General features: G+C 38.2%; 1 protein-coding gene across 2 annotated transcripts in view; it reads left to right on the plus strand.

Moving 5' to 3' along the window:
- The window catches only part of LOC136404475 (ryanodine receptor 2-like), a 650,806-nt gene that overhangs the window by 536,752 nt on the left and 96,065 nt on the right, over window positions 1-17,989 (plus strand). For both annotated transcript variants that reach the window (XM_066383777.1, XM_066383773.1), the window contains 3 exons: window positions 4,258-4,428; window positions 5,410-5,469; window positions 8,424-8,558. In XM_066383777.1, the coding sequence (XP_066239874.1) occupies window positions 4,258-4,428; window positions 5,410-5,469; window positions 8,424-8,558 (366 nt within the window). The remainder of the gene's footprint in view (window positions 1-4,257; window positions 4,429-5,409; window positions 5,470-8,423; window positions 8,559-17,989) is intronic.

Raw genomic sequence — 17,989 nt, forward strand, 5'->3', positions numbered from 1 at the left:
TCCCTCTCTCTCAAAATATCTTTTGAGTTCTTTGTTTCTGGGATTTTCCATTTAATATTTTCAGACCACAGTTGACTGCTGGAACTGAATCCATTGACAGCAAAACCGCTGTTGGCAGGGGTTGGGGTGAGCAGGCACTGTATTCACTAAGAGTAAATATATGTGTATTATGTGTGCCAAATACATAGACCTCTAACTAGTTAGCTGCGTTAAGAAGCACATGGCTGAATTCTGGGTGCTCACAGAGAAGATGGGAGGTATGCTCCCAATTTGTGTTTTCTATCACACATGGGGGGAGGAATTTTCTTTATTTTTTATTTTATCTTTTATTTATTATTATTTTGTTTTTCTTAAGTGAGAAGTGGGGAGGCAGACAGACAGACTTTCACATGTGCCCCAACCAGGATCCACCGGGCAAGCCTCCTATGGGGCAATGCTGTGCCCATCTGGGACCATTGCTCCGTTGCTCTGCAACTGAGCTATTTTAGCGCCTGAGGTGAGGCCATTGAGCCATCCTCAGTGCCCAGGGCCAATTTGCTCCAACTGAGCCATGGCTGAGGGAGTAGAAGAGAGAGAGAGAAAGTAGAGGGTGAAAAAGAAAACAGTCGCTTCTCCTATGTGCTCTGACTGAGAATCAAACCCAGGATATCCACACACTGGGCTGACTCTTATCCACTTAGCTCATTGGCCAGGGCTGGAACTTTTTTTCAAAACACTTTAAAATATATGCCTTTAGTGCTCACTTTGGCTGCACATATACTAAAATATATGCCTTTACCTCTAAATTATCACTAAGAAAATGATTATATTCCATGAGTAACAGGAAGAGGCTAAGGTAAACAACAGTCCAGCCCTCTGGCCGAGGAGTTCAATCCCTCCCAACTCAGCAAGTCATGGAGGAGTGCTTGTCCAACCACTTGCCTGGTCAGCTGCATTGGCAACCCCAGGACAATGGACTAGCACCCCTCAGTGCCTCTAGTCTTATCTGGAGTTTGAAGTGCCATGTTGACATGCTGACATGCACACCAGAGCTGAAGCTGGCTGAGCTTGTACACCTGGAACTCATGTCCTTGCTTTACGTGACTGTGCTCCTGAAACACAAGAAACATGGTCACTGTTCTCAGGAGCACGGGAGACCTGTTCCAGGAGTGGCTGGAAAGGCAGTCCACGCTCTACGGGGTGTGAATTGGAAGTGTTGGTGAATTTCTCTGCTTTGTCATATATGACTGCTGACACTTTCAGACAAGTTTGAAAGCAAATAACATTGATGAAAAATTTAGACATTAGTGATTTTGCTTTGGTTCCTTTTATTTTATTTTGCATCTGTGCATATTTTACTTTTATTATGGTTTGTATATGTAATTTTATATTACATAAATGCAATAAATCTTCCCCCCAGAAATAATGTTTCTAGTTCAAACAATGGAGTCACATATACTAATATTTTGTATTCTTGTCCTAAGGGAGTCATGGTGACACGTGTGTCAGCATTTGGACAGATCCAAGAGCCACTCTGTTGGCCATATAGCAGGTGGTTGTTGTGAGTCGAGGGCGCAGAGAGAGATCAGCAGATGAAATGTCAGTGAACTAGCAAAGGACCACTGCTCACTCAGGCAAATGGCGCCGAGTTCGTGCTGTGTCCTATTTTTATTCACAAGATTTCAAAGAGCTTGTTTACTGAGAAATTGGCATAGCATCAAACATAACTTTTACTTAAAGATACATGGAGTACATCTGCATGATAGCTTACTAACAATACAATATCAAAAGGCATTAACTGTTATTGCTTCTATGGTTCTCACAACATTCCTTTCTTTTATCTCAAGGAATAGCCTTGAAGGGAGCAGTAAAATCTTATGAGAATGTTTTACTGAGAAGAGAGTCTAGCATCCACTTTTGGTCGCATAGACTTGTTTCAGTGACTTGCCTTCGAATCACAAAACAATTCTGTTGGCAAAACATTCTTTTCTTATTGGCTGTGTTCCCATCCAAGGTCATGCAATGGATTATTCCACTATAGCAGGTTAATTGCTGTTTTATCAGAATCACTGAGGTGCTCTACTGACAATAGATGGCATGAAGGACCCCCCCAGTCGGATGTCATCAGGGGATAAATACCTTCTGTCCCCAAAGCTATGCTGTTTGGTCTAGTGCCAGCAGGAGGGTGGCCCTAGGACTCACCTCTGAAGCTGAAATGAGCAGGGAGCTGTTCCTACGCATTGCCAAGAACAGAAAGATGCAGAGCTCAGGGACTTTTGTGACAAGACCTCAGCCATGTGCCTGAGACATCAAAGGGCAGACAGATCCACCCTCAGCCTCCTGAACTAGATTGATTTAAGAGATGGCCCAGCTTATTCTACCATCCTCCTTGAACATGCCTACTAGGTGACCAGCTTAATGCATAGCCATCTGATTCCAATGTCAGAGAATTGACTGCAAATGCAACAGTATACATATTTAATAGCTCTAACAGGTCTCACATTATTGAACTCCTGTGGGCAAGGCATAGTGCTTGGATCTGTGTGTACAAAATGGAACAAAACAGGCACCAAACAAACACATAAACAAAACCTGCCAATAGATGCACATGAGCATATGGGATTACTTATAGGTTTCACTTCCACATCCTGGCAGTGGACCCCATCATGGGATTACTTATAGGTTTCACTTCCACATCCTGGCAGTGGACCCCATCGCCATCTCTGTTCAGGGAGGCATTGACCTCTCCCTTCAGTTTACGGATTTCCTGTGGCATAGACAGCAAAGTTATTCCTTCGGCATAAGTAGGAATTAATTTATTTAGTGTTCTCAAAATCGAGCAGTTTTGTGTTAGGTTGTAAGATCACTTAAATGTTTATAAATATCAAATCAGGTATAAGCTTCTTCTGTTTATACAACCACAAACCAAAAGAACCCTACAAGTTAAAATCAAAGAAAACTCCAACTCCAATAAAATACTTTAACATATTAAATAGTATTGTTTTACTGAAACTAAATTACCAGTATTGGACAGAAAAATGTTGGCATAATTTGTATCCATTTGTTTAATTTTTAGGGTGGTAGTTCATTTGGGTAATTATTTTTATCATTGTGATTATGTTTTCTTTTAGCAAAGAGCTCATTTAAAACCACTGACTCATTATTTTATGAGTTAATCAGTTTAATAGTACAAATAATTTTAAACTATGCTTTTTCTACTAAACTTAGTGAAATAATCTTTTAGAAATTGGTACAAAGATAGGACCCCTACACAAGTATATCTCTTTAGCAATTTAATATGATTCTTATAATAGATTTGATACAATATATTAATATAATATATTATAATATGTTATATAATTAACACAATATAATATGTAAGCTGAATGATTCTGTTGTTTCCCTACTTATGAGAAAAACTTTCCACATTCTGTTGTGATATATTTTGCCTTCTTTTGGGAAAAGCAAGTATATTAAAACCTCTTCTGTTTTTTTCTCAATAGTCCAAAACTATTATATCATTTCTATGGAAATATCTTCAGTGTTTGGTTTACTGTTACAAAGATATTTGGCATGAACAAAGAAGTGAATATGGGACAATTATTTAAATTTTGACATTAGAACATACCCTCAGTGGAAAGAAGAATACTCATTCCCCAGTGAAAATTAGACTCTGACATTTGAGGTGACCCTCAGAAGCATGACAGGCCCCGAGGTAGCATGGCTGTCCTCTCTTGTGAATGGGTCCCATAAAGATGATCTCAAATCTTTGTGTAATGTGATTAGTATATCATGTCTGTTTCCACTAGATGAGTGTGAAGACCCAGGGGAGACAAGTCTGAAGACTACATAGAAGGGAAATGTAGTTGATCCTAGTGTTGTGTAAACCATGCATGTGTGCTGCGAAGCAGGCATTTGTCAGAGCAAAAACACACCATGTTTTTCTTCTTAAGTATTTAAAATTGTAAAACATATAATATCTAAAGTTACCATGGAGTTTTCATTTATCCATAAGCTTCTCTGGAATTACAATCTGCATGTTTCTTCTAAAATTATATAGAGATGCATACCAGTGAATTGTAATAACCTGGGATTCTAAGGTTAGGATTTAAGATTAGCAAAGATGCCTAGAAGGAAAGAGAAAAAGCATTATCAGTAGGACTCCAAAAATAGAGACCAGCAGAGAATGAGGAATATGAAACCAGTCAAGTTAGAAAGGTTCACGATTCTGGGAGAAAAGCAGCAACAGAGCCCAACATCCCTGTCCTGGTTCTGCAGGCAGCTGTCTCTGACCAGGAACGGAAGAAAATGAGGCGGAAAGGAGACCGCTACTCCGTGCAGACCTCCCTCATCGTGGCTGCTCTGAAGAGGTTGCTGCCCATCGGGTTGAACATCTGTGCCCCTGGGGACCAGGAGCTCATTGCCCTGGCCAAGAATCGGTTCAGTATGGTAAGATCCCATTTGCAGCCGGCTGCCTATCATCCGATCTCCAGTCTCCCCAGCGCCTTTGTCTCCGGCTCTGTGCCTGCACTCATCTGCGCTGAGTGCTTTATTAAGTGGTTTTCTGCATAGGCCCTAGGACTCAGCTACAACGACTGCCTGTTCTCATTTTTCTGCAGGCTGTTTTATTTCTAAATTATGTTTAATCGCCTTCAGGGCACATTCAGGAACCACATGGGAAAGATACAAGTCACAAAAAATGGATTTCAGATGATCTCCTACGTAAAATTTTAGATGAGCGGTATATTCAGATTTATGAAGGGTGATTTTTCAGTGGTAGGAGCGTTGTGTGCTGTGCTGATCGTGGTGAGATATGCTGTGATTTCTGTTCTCAAGATTTCTTTAGAGCCTATTTTTTCATTTTCATGGCTATTCTTATGAGGATGCAATTTTTCAAGACTATACATGGGATTACTAGTGTATATTTATATAAATGGGAGGTGAGGTTCTTCCTGCCTGGGTACCCTGAGGCACCTACTGTGTATCTGGCATGGGGCAAATGAGTGGAGATTGGCAGGGTGGCTGCTCACGTGGGGTGGGTCTGTTGGCTGTTGTCTGATACCTGATTCTCTGCGTGTGCTCCCAGGCGCTGCACGGTGGGGCGTGTTTTAAGTGCTAAATTTCTTTGTGGATGCTTCATGGAGAGACTTACCTCTGTTTGCACCTCAGGAAACAGTTCACCCTCCCCACCTTGTGAACTGGAAACTCAGTTCCATTGAGTCTTGTGAATTTACTATGGAGTTCAAGCGTGTTAGTGTTTCAGGTCACAGCAGTAGCAAGAGAGAGACTCCCCACGTTTGTGGCATGCATTAAAATTCTATAAAGATATTGTCAGACACACACTGTTTGGAAGGAGGTGTGTGTGATTTCTACTGACTCCTAACAGGTGATACTTCATAAGACTCCTGGGTAACGTTTATTTCTTGACAGAAAGACACTGAGGATGAAGTCCGGGACGTCATCCGCAGTAATATCCATTTACAAGGCAAGGTAAGCCAGAGATGTTCTAAAGCACATTTAGTGTCTATACATTGGTAGTTCTCTCTTTAGAACAGTACTCCAAATAATGTTATTGGAGCAATTAGGATAGTGAAAATGTATTATTTTAATCAGTCACTGCCCTACTTGGAAACCTTTTTGTATTAAAGACCCTCTAGAGAACAAATGCATTTTTTAAAGTAGATCATCAGATTGTCAGACCTTGAAAAAACGTCAGCAGTTGAAGTGAATGAAGGTTAGACATTTTCTTTGTCTACCTGAATTTGAAGACCCTTAGTACATGGAGACAGATATCTGTAAGAATTTGAAATATTACATCTAGGGCTTAGAAATTAGACATGCATACTGTATTTACAAGTCATTAGTACATAGAAGATGTTAAGAATTTCTATAATAGGGATAATTCAGTTATCTAGAAAAACAAGTGTACTTTTAGAGAAAACACAAATGGAAACCACTGGTAACACCTACTTTTTAATGCATACTAAAAATAATGGCTGGAAGTAGTTAGTTTTTGTATTCCAGGAAGCCTGGATTGTTACTTGGAAATTTTTTGATACTAGGGTAATTCTTCATTTGTTCACAAAACCTGTTATGAAATGTAAGAAGTCTAGCACTTCATCATTTTAACTGTTTTCTATTCTTGCATCCCTTCTGAGGAATTTTTTAAATTATGAAAGTATCCAAATGTCTTAAAGTAGTAACTACTATATAATATATGTCTTTCCAAGACCCAACTCTCATTCTTTTTAATACATTGGACTATAATATGATAAAGGTGAGGCTGTGCCTTATGGCACTCACAAGTACAGATACTCAGAGCAGTTGTCATGCACACTAGGTGTGCCCAGTACCCCCGAGGAAGGACTTTCCAGAAGGAGACTATTAGACCATGATCTCTTTCCAGACAGCCAAAGATTTTGCACATTTAAAAAAATCTTCATAAAATCTTCAGCGGAACCTGCAGTGAGGAGTTCATGCTACACACATGGGTGTCTGAAGACAGCATGTGCCCCCGAAAGGCCCTCAGGATCCCTGGGGGACTAGAGGCCACACTGAGGACCGTCATAGGAAAGCACTGCTGAGCAGAGACAGGACAGTCCAGTGACTCTCAAGAAGGGGTTTCTGCTGCTTTCAGGGAAACGGTCCAATAAAAAAGGTTATGCGTGGCTGAGCAGAAGGAAACTCTTCCATTATATTCTAGGGGTCACTGGGAGGAATTCTTTGGGCGACCAGTGTTGATATTGAGGAGTCAGGAAGAAAGGAAGGAAACATGTTTGTAATTAATATTTCCCCTCCTGATGAATCAGGCCTGACTATAAAGAGGTAATGCATACACACTCTTGACATTTCATTCTGTGTTTTTTATGTTGGGCGGGTAGGCACATGTATTAGGGAGACAGAGTGCAAAACATGGAGTCTTCTGTTACAAGCTCCTTCTTGAATACATTGTCTTGATCTTGTTGAAATGGTAATTCTGGGGATGGAGAGAATAATTTTATATTAGAATAAGGATTAAACTTATTTTGCCAACTATAAGTAAGTGTGCAGATCTAGAAGTACCAAACGGTCCTCAGATGAAAAAAGTATGAGAAGAAAAAGCACTTTGTTTTACTGCAGGACACCTGGTGCTCACAAGCCACCTGGTATACGAAGCTCTCTCTCTGTGTTTGCCTTCAGATGGAAGTTAATGTTTGACATTTCAGGTTAGACTTCCTGGGCGAGGAACTGTGAGGTTTCAATATTGTCTGTTCACTTCTTCCTGCCCCTGGTCTTCCATTTTTAATGGAAATGTTAAAGGGGAAGGGAGCTAGGGATTGCTTTGCCCGGTTTTAATGGCAGAGTACACTGTATTTTTTTTATATAGATGTATTTTTTTTCTTTTTTTCCAAATGACAGGAGGGGAGATAGAGAGACAAACTTCAGACTCCTGCATACGCCCCTACCAGGATCCACATGGCATCCTCTGGGGCTGATGCTCTGCCTATCTGGGGCCATGCTCGCAACTGAGCTATTTTTAGTGTCTGAGTGGGAGGCTCCACAGAGCCATACTCATCACTTGAGGCTGATGTGCTTGAACCATTTGAGCCATGGCTGTGGGAGGAGAAGAGAGAGAGAGAGAAGGGTGAAGGGAGGGGTAGAGAAGCAGATGGTCGCTTCTCCTGTGTGCCCTGACCAGGAATTGAACCCAGGACATCCACACACCAGGCTGACACGCTCCCACTGACCCAGCCAGCCAGAACCTACATTTGGTTTTTGTTTTGTTTTTTTGGGGTTTTTTGAAGCAACATGCTTTTGCCCCTGTAAAGATGCCTTTATTTGTCAGTTAGGTGGTTAATAATAATCTGTGTTAAAAACATAGAAAATTCAGTTAAATCTTTCACTCAGGAAATTTGACAGTATTGAAAAGAAGAATGGGTAGACTCCTTTTCTATAAGAATATGATAGTATAGCCCTCCATGGACTTATATGAACTGATATTTTTGTTTTAGTGAGACTAAGTTCTGTTGTAGAGTCCTTATATTTACAGATAAACGCAATCTTATGTCACTGTCTATGAAAGTAAATATGTGCATCTTTCATGGTTGGGCTGTGAAAGAAAGGGTTCAAGAACTGCCTTTTCCTAACTATCTCCACTCATCCTTACATCCTAGCTGGCACATCACTTGTTGAGGGAAATCTTCCCAACCAACAGAGTAGGTTAAGCCTCATGGTGTCTTACATTTCTTTTCAGTAGTCCTCATCACAGTTGTAAACTGTTTAATGTTTGTCTTTACACTAGAACATTAATTTCTTAAGCACAAGGTCCTCCTTTGTGTTGACTTTGTGTAGTGTTTGATGCTGTGCTGTGCTCAACACTTCATAGTAGATGCAGTCTTCAGAGTGGGTGTTCCCCTCTTCACATTGTAACCTTGTGTTTTCCGAACTTTTTCTTTGCTCTGCAGTTGGAGGATCCTGCTATTAGATGGCAAATGGCTCTGTACAAAGACTTACCAAACAGGACTGGAGACAGTTCGGACCCTGAAAGGACAGTAGAGAGAGTCCTGGATATAGCAAATGTGCTTTTCCATCTGGAACAGGTTTGATTTTGTGTTGATTCAATAATATTTGCCTCACTCAAGCAAAAACATTTTTTAGAAAAGGATGTGTGTTAAATTCTTAACCATGAGACAAAATGCTATGTGTTCAGCATATTCATTATAATAAAAAATATATTATCCTGGGTGCTTAGTATCTAATATATATAGTTTCTAAGCTTGTAATTTTGTAGCAATATATAGACAATGTTTTGGGGGAAATTAAGGCTATTGTTTTGTTATGTTATTCAAAATATTTCCAAAATTATATAGATAATTAGGATTATATACTTAATTTTTAGTCATCCTACCAAAAATTTCAGGAGTTACACCTGATTTGAAATGTTTTGTGCTTTATTACTGCTCATGAAAACATTGATATATCATTTTTCACTGGTTTGATATTTGAATTTTTTGTTACTTGTATAAGCTTTTGCTTTTATCAGATTTTTGATCAACAATAACATATACATTTGGAGAAGAACAATGATATGATACTAAAGCCATGAGAAAATAGTTTCTTTAACTTTATAGTTATATCCTATTTTAAACAATCCGGCTTCCTGTGTGTTTGAGTTTCTCATTTGTTATCTTTGTACAAGAATTCCCAAGCCAGCAATATTTAAAACATTATCCATTAGTGAGATATATTTTTGTATAAGGGACCCTATGGCTTAAGTAAAATATTAGCAACACAGAAAGTCTCTATTTCTCAATAGGTCCACTCAGCAAAATGACACAGAAGGACCCCACAGTACCATCTGTCTTGGGTCTTCATAACAGCACCTACCTGACATGGCATATAAAGTATTAAAACACCCTGTCATTGCAGTAATTTTATCATCTAAGTGTTTTGTAAAGCATATCCTGTTTTGTATTATTTGATGATCTCCTGTCCCTATCCTGACCACTTATATAACACCAATACCATCAATAAGATGAAGCTGGGGTATGCTCACATTGTGTGGCTAATAAGGTGTTTTTACATATGTAACACTGTAATATGAATAATCTAATGTAACATAATATAATATAGAAAGTTAATGTTTCCCTATTTCCATAGTATTTTAATGAAACATTAAATAAATACAGATTATCATCCATCAGCAGATGACAAGATTTGAGGAAATGAAATTTAAAGTGATTTATAAAGTCAGAGTTATATTTCCAGAATTATGTACATATTTGAGAAGATTATTGCATTTAATTAAATGGCTACTAGAGGGCCATTTTTGGCATCATTACCACAAGTTTTAAGTCTCCCTGTTTTCCTTGCACTTAGCTGGATTTGCTTGAATGGATTTTGGCTGCATTAAATGAGGCTTATTGAAATCTCATTGTTTTATTGTATTTATATATTACATTTTCATAAATATATCCTCTCAGAACAAATGATGTCATTTTTGAAGCAGTAAGATTCATTTCACAGAGCGGTCAGCAATTCATTGTGTGAACATTTCTTGAGGGCAATGCCCCATTCTAGGGCACCACGCCCATTCTCGGTTACCTCCCTTTTTTAAGGCAATGTCCTCTTTCAGGGTACCACTGCATGGCAGTACCATACTCTGCAGGCTCTGGGACTGAACAAGGTCCCTCCTATTCAAGTGACTGGAGCTTTAGTAGAGGATGTGTTCACATCAGTAGATGCATGTGTAAGGAGGTAGCTTGCTGGGATACAGCGTGTGCTAAAGGGAGGGTATAAAGGGCCCAGAGATAATCTAGTGGAGTAGGTGATCTCTGTGTAAATCTTCAAGAAGTATGAATTCTCTATGAGGAGGTAAAGGAGTCAAATTTGAATTAAGGCCAAATGTTACTCAAATGTTAAGAACATAACTGAAAAGAAGTTCTTAATTATCAAAGGATAGGAAAAAGTGGAGGGCACCTGTGTGGAGAATTCATGCCTTTAATCCCTCTGTTCTAATGTTCACTTGCAACTGAGTTTGCAAAGAATATTTTGACTTGCTACACTCAGTGCAAAGAGTGAGTGCCCAGGAAATACTTGATAAATTTATCTGAAGTATGAGCAACTTTTGTGAATGTGTATTTTTTTATATATCTGGTAACTTTTCTCACAAGAGTGAGATGTCTCCTTGGATTTTCCTGATGTTCAGTCTCTAGCCACGCTCATCAGCATGTCGAGAGGTTCAGTGTCTGTCTCTGCATCACAGGTCTCATGGGTACCCAAGTACTTGATTTGTAGGAAAACTCACTATGTAAGGTCTTTTCTTGGCCTGACCTGTGGTGGCGCAGTGGATAAAGCGTCAACCTGGAACAATGAGGTCGCTGGTTTGAAACCCTGGGTTTGCCTGGTCAAGGCACATATGGGAATTGATGCTTCCTGCTCCTCCCTTATCTCTCTCTCCCCCTCCCCCATCCCACCTCTCTAAAATGAATACATTTTTTTTAAAAAAAAGGTCTTTTCTTGTGTAACAAAGTGCTCTGCCAGATGGTGAGTCTCATGATGGCGAAGTATTCTCCTACCCTGTTCATTGCTGTATCTTCAGTGCCTAGACTTCCAGTCCTGTTTGCTGACTGTGACCCATGCTCTCATAAAAAGCCACCATTCACATTCTTTGATCTCAAATGGAATTTTTTTTATTATAATTTTATTTTTTTAATGGGGCGACATCAATAAATCAGGATACATATATTCAAAGATCAACAAGTCCAGGTTATCTTGTCCTTCAACCACGTTGCATACCCATCACCCAAAGTCAGATTGTCCTCCATCACCTTCTATCTAGTTTTCCCCGTGCCCGTCCCCCTCCCCCTTTCCCTCTCCCTTTCCCCCCTCCCCCCGCAACCACCACACTCCCATCAATGTCTCTTAGTTTCACTTTTATGTCCCACCTACGTATGGAATAATGCAGTTCCTGTTTTTTTCTGATTTACTTATTTCACTTCGTATCATGTTATCAAGATCCCACCATTTTGCTGTAAATGATCCGATGTCATCATTTCTTATGGCTGAGGAGTATTCCATAGTGTATATGTGCCACATCTACTTTATCCAGTCATCTATTGACAGGCTTTTTGGTTGTTTCCATGTCCCGGCCACTGTGAACAATGCTGCAATGAACATGGGGCTGCATGTGTCTTTACGTATCAATGTTTCTGAGGTTTTGGGGTATATACCCAGTAGAGGGATTGCTTGGTCATAAGGTAGTTCTATTTTCAGTTTTTTGAGGAACCACCATACTTTCTTCCATAATGGTTGTACTACTTTACATTCCCACCAACAGTGTATGAGGGTTCCTTTTTCTCCACAGCCTCTCCAACATTTGCTATTACCTGTCTTGTTAATAATAGCTAATCTAACAGGTGTGAGGTGGTATCTCATTGCAGTTTTGATTTGCATTTCTCTAATAACTAAAGAAGATGAGCATCTTTTCATATATCTGTTGGCCATTTGTACTTCCTCCTGGGAAAAGTGTCTGTTCATGTCCTCTTCCCATTTTTTTATTGGATTGTTTGTTTGTTGTTGAGTTTTATGAGTTCTTTGTATATTTTGGATATTAGGCCCTTATCTGAGCTGTTGTTTGAAAATATCATTTCCCATTTAGTTGGCTTTCTGTTTATTTTGTTATCAGTTTCTCTTGCTGAGCAAAAACTTCTTAGTCTGATGTAGTCCCATTCATTAATTTTTGCCTTCACTTCTCTTGCCTTTGGAGTCAAATTCATAAAATGCTCTTTAAAACCCAGGTCCATGAGTTTAGTACCTATGTCTTCTTCTATGTACTTTGTTGTTTCAGGTCTTATGTTTAGATCTTTGATCCATTTTGAGTTCATTTTAGTACAGGGGGACAAACTGTAGTCCAGTTTCATTCTTTTGCATGTGGCTTTCCAGTTTTCCCAGCACCATTTATTGAAGAGGCTTTCTTTTCTCCATTGTGTGTTCTTGGCCCCTTTATCAAAAATTATTTGACTATATATATGTGGTTTTATTTCTGGACTTTCTATTCTGTTCCATTGGTCTGAGTGTCTATTTTTCTGCCAATACCATGCTGTTTTGATTGTCGTGGCCCTATAATATAGTTTGAAGTCAGGTATTGTAATGCCCCCAGCTTCATTCTTTTTCTTTAGGATTGCTTTGGCTATTCGGGGTTTTTTATAGTTCCATATAAATCTGATGATTTTTTGCTCTATTTCTTTAAAAAATGTCATTGGAATTTTGATGGGAATTGCATTAAATTTGTATATTGTTTTGGGTAATATAGCCATCTTGATTATATTTATTCTTCCTAACCAAGAACAAGGTATATTCTTCCATCTCATTATATCTTTCTCGATTTCTCTTAACAGTGGTTTATACTTTTCATTATATAAGTCCTTTACATTCTTTGTTATGTTTATTCCTAAGTATTTTTTTTTTTTTTGTTGCAATTGTGAAGGGGATTATTCTTTTGAGTTCGTTCTCAGTTGTTTCATTGTTGGCATATAGAAAGGCTATTGACTTCTGTATGTTAATTTTGTATCCTGCGACCTTACTGTATTGGCTTATTGTTTCTAGTAGTCTTTTTGTGGATTCTTTGGGGTTTTCGATGTATAGGATCATATCATCTGCAAAAAGTGATACCTTTACTTCTTCTTTTCCGATATGGATGCCTTTTATTTCTTTGTCTTGTCTGATTGCTCTGGCTAGAACCTCTAGTACCACATTAAATAAGAGTGGAGAGAGTGGACAACCCTGTCTTGTTCCTGATTTAAGGGGCAAAGTCTTCAGTTTAGTGCCACTTAATATGATGTTAGCTGATGGTTTATCATATATGGCCTTTATCATGTTGAAATATTTTCCTTCTATACCCATTTTGTTGAGAGTCTTAAACATAAAATTGTGTTGTATTTTATCGAAAGCCTTTTCTGCGTCTATTGATAAGATCATGTGGTTTTTGTTCTTTGTTTTGTTGATATGGTGTATTACGTTAACCGTTTTACGTATGTCGAACCATCCTTGAGATTCTGGGATGAATCCCACTTGATCATGATGTATTATTTTTTTAATATGTTGTTGTATTCGATTTGCTAGTATTTTGTTTAGTATTTTAGCATCTGTATTCATTAGAGATATTGGTCTGTAGTTTTCTTTTTCTGTGCCATCCTTGCCTGATTTTGGTATGAGGGTTATGTTGGCCTCATAAAATGTGTTTGGAAGTATTGCTTCTTCTTCAATTTTTTGGAAGACTTTGAGTAGAATAGGAACCAAGTCTTCTTTGAATGTTTGATAAAATTCGCTGGTATAGCCGTCTGGGCCTGGACTTTTATTTTTGGGGAGATTTTTAATGGTTTTTTCTATTTCTTCTCTACTAATAGGTCTGTTTAGGCTTTCTGCTTCTTCTTGACTCAGTCTAGGAAGGTTATATTGTTCTAGGAATTTATCCATTTCTTCTAGATTGTTGAATTTAGTGGCATAAAGTTTTTCATAGTATTCTATGAAATTTTGGATTTCGTTTATATGAGTTCTTTCTCTTTTTTCCTTGGTAAGTCTTGCCAAGGGTTTGTCAATTTTGTTGATCTTTTCAAAGAACCAGCTCTTTGTTCTATTAATTTTTTCTATAGTTTTACTGTTCTCTATTTCATTTATTTCTGCTCTGATTTTTATTATCTCCTTTCTTCGGCTGGTTTTGGGTTGTCTTTGTTCTTCCTTTTCTAGTTCCTTAAGGTGTGAAGTTAAGTGGTTCACTTGGGCTCTCTCTTGTTTGTTCATATATGCCTGAAGTGATATGAACTTCCCTCTTATCACTGCTTTTGCTGCATCCCATAGATTCTGATATGTCGTATTGTCATTTTCATTAGTCTGTATATATCTTTTGATCTCTGCACTTATTTCTTCTTTGACCCATTCATTTTTTAAAAGTATGTTGTTTAGTTTCCACATTTTTGTGGGATTTTTTTCCTCCTTTTTACAGTTGAATTCTAGTTTCAAGGCTTTATGATCAGAAAATATGCTTGGTACAACTTCAATTTTTCTGAATTTGCTGATGTTGTTTTTGTGGCCCTACATATGGTCAATTCTTGAGAATGATCCATGTACACTGGAGAAAAATGTATACTCAGTCACTTTGGGATGAAATGTCCTGTAGATGTCTATCATATCCAGGTGCTCTAGTGTTTTGTTTAAGGCCACTATATCTTTGTTGATTCTCTGTTTGGATGACCGATCTAGAGCCGTCAGTGGTGTATTGAGGTCTCCAAGTATGATTGTATTTTTGTCAGTTTTTGTTTTAAGGTCAATAAGTAGCTGTCTTATATATTTTGGTGCTCCTTGGTTTGGTGCATATATATTAAGAATTGTTATGTCTTCTTGATTCAGTGTCCCCTTAGCCATTATGAAATGGCCATTTTTGACTCTGGGTACTTTTGTTGTCTTATAGTCAGCATTACCAGATATAAGTATTGCTACGCCTGCTTTTTTTGGATGTTATTTGCTTGGAGTATTGTTTTCCAGCCTTTCACTTTGAATTTGTTTTTATCCTTGTTACGTAGATGAGTTTCCTGTAGGCAGCATACAGTTGGATTTTCCTTTTTAATCCATTCTGCTACTCTGTGTCTTTTTATTGGTGAGTTTAATCCGTTTATATTTAGTGTAATTATTGACACTTGTGAGTTCCCTATTGCCATTTTATAGATTGCTTTCTGTTAGTTTTGTGTCTTGTTTGATCCTTCTCTTTCGTTTTTCTATCTTTTGTTTTTATTTGGTTGTATTCCATACATCTTTCCTCTGTTGCTATCTTTTTTATCTCATGTGCTTCTGTGGTGGTTTTTTCAATGGTTGTTACCTTTAAGTAATGAAAAGGGTTCCTACCCTGTTCATTGTAGCGCACTATTTTGTGAGTACTTTTGTACTCCATCGTCCTTTGCTACTGTTAATCTCCATCCTCTCCCTCCCTTTCGTTTTGTTGTTGTCACAGTTTAAATTTGCTTTTATTGTGTTCTTCCTGGAGCTTTTACTTGTGGCTTTATTTTTTTTTGTTCTTTGTATCCGATTGGAGAACCCACTTTAGTAATTCCTGGAGTGGGGGTTTTTTGATGATAAATTCCCTCATCTTTTCTGTATCTGTGAATGTTTTTATTTCTCCTTCATATTTGAAGGATAGTTTTGATGGGTATAGTATTCATGGCTGAAAGTTCCTCTCTTTCAGGACTTTAAATATTGGGGTCCACTCTCTTCTAGCTTGTAGAGTTTCTGCTGAGAAATCTGATGATAATCTAATGGGCCTTCCTTTATATGTTGTATTCTTCTTTTCCCTGGCTGCCTTGAGAATTTTTTCTTTGCCATTGCTTTGTGCCAATTTCATTATGATGTGCCTTGGAGTAGGTTTGTTGGGGTTAAGAAAACTCGGAGTTCTGTTTGCTTCATGAATTTGAGGCTTTAGTTCTTTCCACAGGCTTGGGAAGTTCTCATCTATTATTTGTTTGAGTATGTTCTCCATTCCATTTTCTCTCTCTTCTCCCTCTGATATACCTATTATTCTTATGTTATTCTTTCTGATGGAGTCAGATAATTCTTGTAGGGCTGTCTCATTTTTTTTAATTTTTGAGTCTCTTTCTTCTTCTCTCTGTTGTGCCTCAAGTTGCTTGTCTTCTATTTCACTAATCCTCTCTTCTATCTGGCCTGTTCTATTAGCTAAGCTTGTTACCTCATTTTTCAGCTATTGAATTGAATTTTTCATCTGTTTGATTTGTTTTTATAGTTTTAATTTCCTTGGACATATATTCTTTGTGTTCATTGAGTTGTTTTCTGAGCTCCCTAAATTGCCTTTCTGTGTTTTCTTGTATATCTTGTATTTTTAGGATTTCTATCTTGAATTCTCTGTCATTTAGCTCCAAGGTTTCCAATATATTAAATTTTTTCTCCATAGATTTTTCCTCATCTATCTGTGTTACCTCTCTTTCTTTTGTATCCATGATATTCGATTTTCTCTTCCTTAATGGCATCTGAGGGTGGTTTTGTTGATAGTATTAATAAGATTTAATAAAGAATAAAAAGTTAAAAAAATAAAAAATCGAAAAAAGTTGTGTTTTTTTAAAAAATTAATAATGAAATAAAGAAAAATAAAATAAAATAAAAATTAAAAAAAAGGAAATTATTCCCCCCCTCCTTTTTTCCTCTCCTCTCCTCTCCCCTCTTTCTTGAGAAAATCTTGTGGTGAACTGTGAATTATATTGTATTTAATAGAACAAACAATGCCTGTAATGGAGGGCCTGAATTGGGGAAAAGTAATAAAGGGGCAAGAAAAAAAAATAAAATAAAATAAAAAATAAAAAGGGGGGGTATGGACCCACAAAAAGCAAATAATGAAAAAATTTGGATCAAGAATAAAATGATTTGCGTTTAGGTGTTGGTTGACTAAGATTATAATGAGAGGAATAAGAGGGAAACAGGAAAATGGGGGGACAAATTAAAAAATTACTATTGTATTTAGTGGAACAAGAGCTTGATAAAATTGAGAGCCAGGGATGGGAGCACTGCTAGTGATTTAGAAAGGTGAAGTAAACCCTCCCCCAAAATGCCACAAACATAAGTTTGAGTCCCAGATAAGATAATTTGTTAGTTATTGAGGTTTGAATGAGAGGAGACGTAAAGGAGAAAGGAAGAAACTAATATAGAGGGAGAAAAGAAAGAGAGAGAGAGAAAAAAAAGTGGGAACCACTAAAAGAAGAAAAAAGAAAAAGAGGAGAGAGAGAGAGAGAGTTAAGGGTTTTGGAGTGCAACCCTCATAGAGAGAAAGGAAGAGGAAAGAAAAGATAATGGGAGATGTAACACTTATGGGGAGTGTAGTTTAAGGAGAGGAGAGAGTAAGACCGGTAGAGAGTTAAACGACCAAATTGGAGGAGAAAAAAAAAAAAATCAAGGATGAAGATAAGAGAAACAAACAAACAAATATAATAAAATGGGATAGGTTATAAAGTCTGCAGATTATTCTTGATTTTGAGAGGTTATCTTCTTGCTTTTTCTTTTCTCTCCCTCTTCCTGGTCGGTGACTCTGTACCCCGGGTTCTGCCCTTTTGGCACGCTCAGGTAGAGGTTTGCACTTGATAAGTTTCTATGGCGATGTCATGTATTGTGCTTCAGTCTCGTTGGCAGTCAAGGCTCATTAGCATTTATAGGCTCCGACAGTGAGAGAGTCGGTGTTCCTGGAGCCTCTCTCCTAGTCTTTCCTTCCTCAATTAGTAGCCTGATAATCCAGCTATGGGGTTGCTGCTGCCTCTTCCTGGATAATAAGAGGCTCAAAGAGCTGGCAACTCCCCACTCTATTCCCACTCAGCGCAGGGCTCTGGGTAAGGCTCAGTCAGTCAGAGCCGCTAGCATAATCAGGCAGGGCTTCCGCCCACTCAAAGACCTCTGGCTCTGCCACGCTGTCCGGTAACACGGGCGGGCACCCACTCCCGGGGCGCTTGGAGGAAACTCTTGCTCACTATCTGCACGCGCAGAC

Source organism: Saccopteryx leptura, chromosome 1 (assembly GCF_036850995.1).
Source record: "Saccopteryx leptura isolate mSacLep1 chromosome 1, mSacLep1_pri_phased_curated, whole genome shotgun sequence".
NCBI lineage: Eukaryota > Metazoa > Chordata > Mammalia > Chiroptera > Emballonuridae > Saccopteryx > Saccopteryx leptura.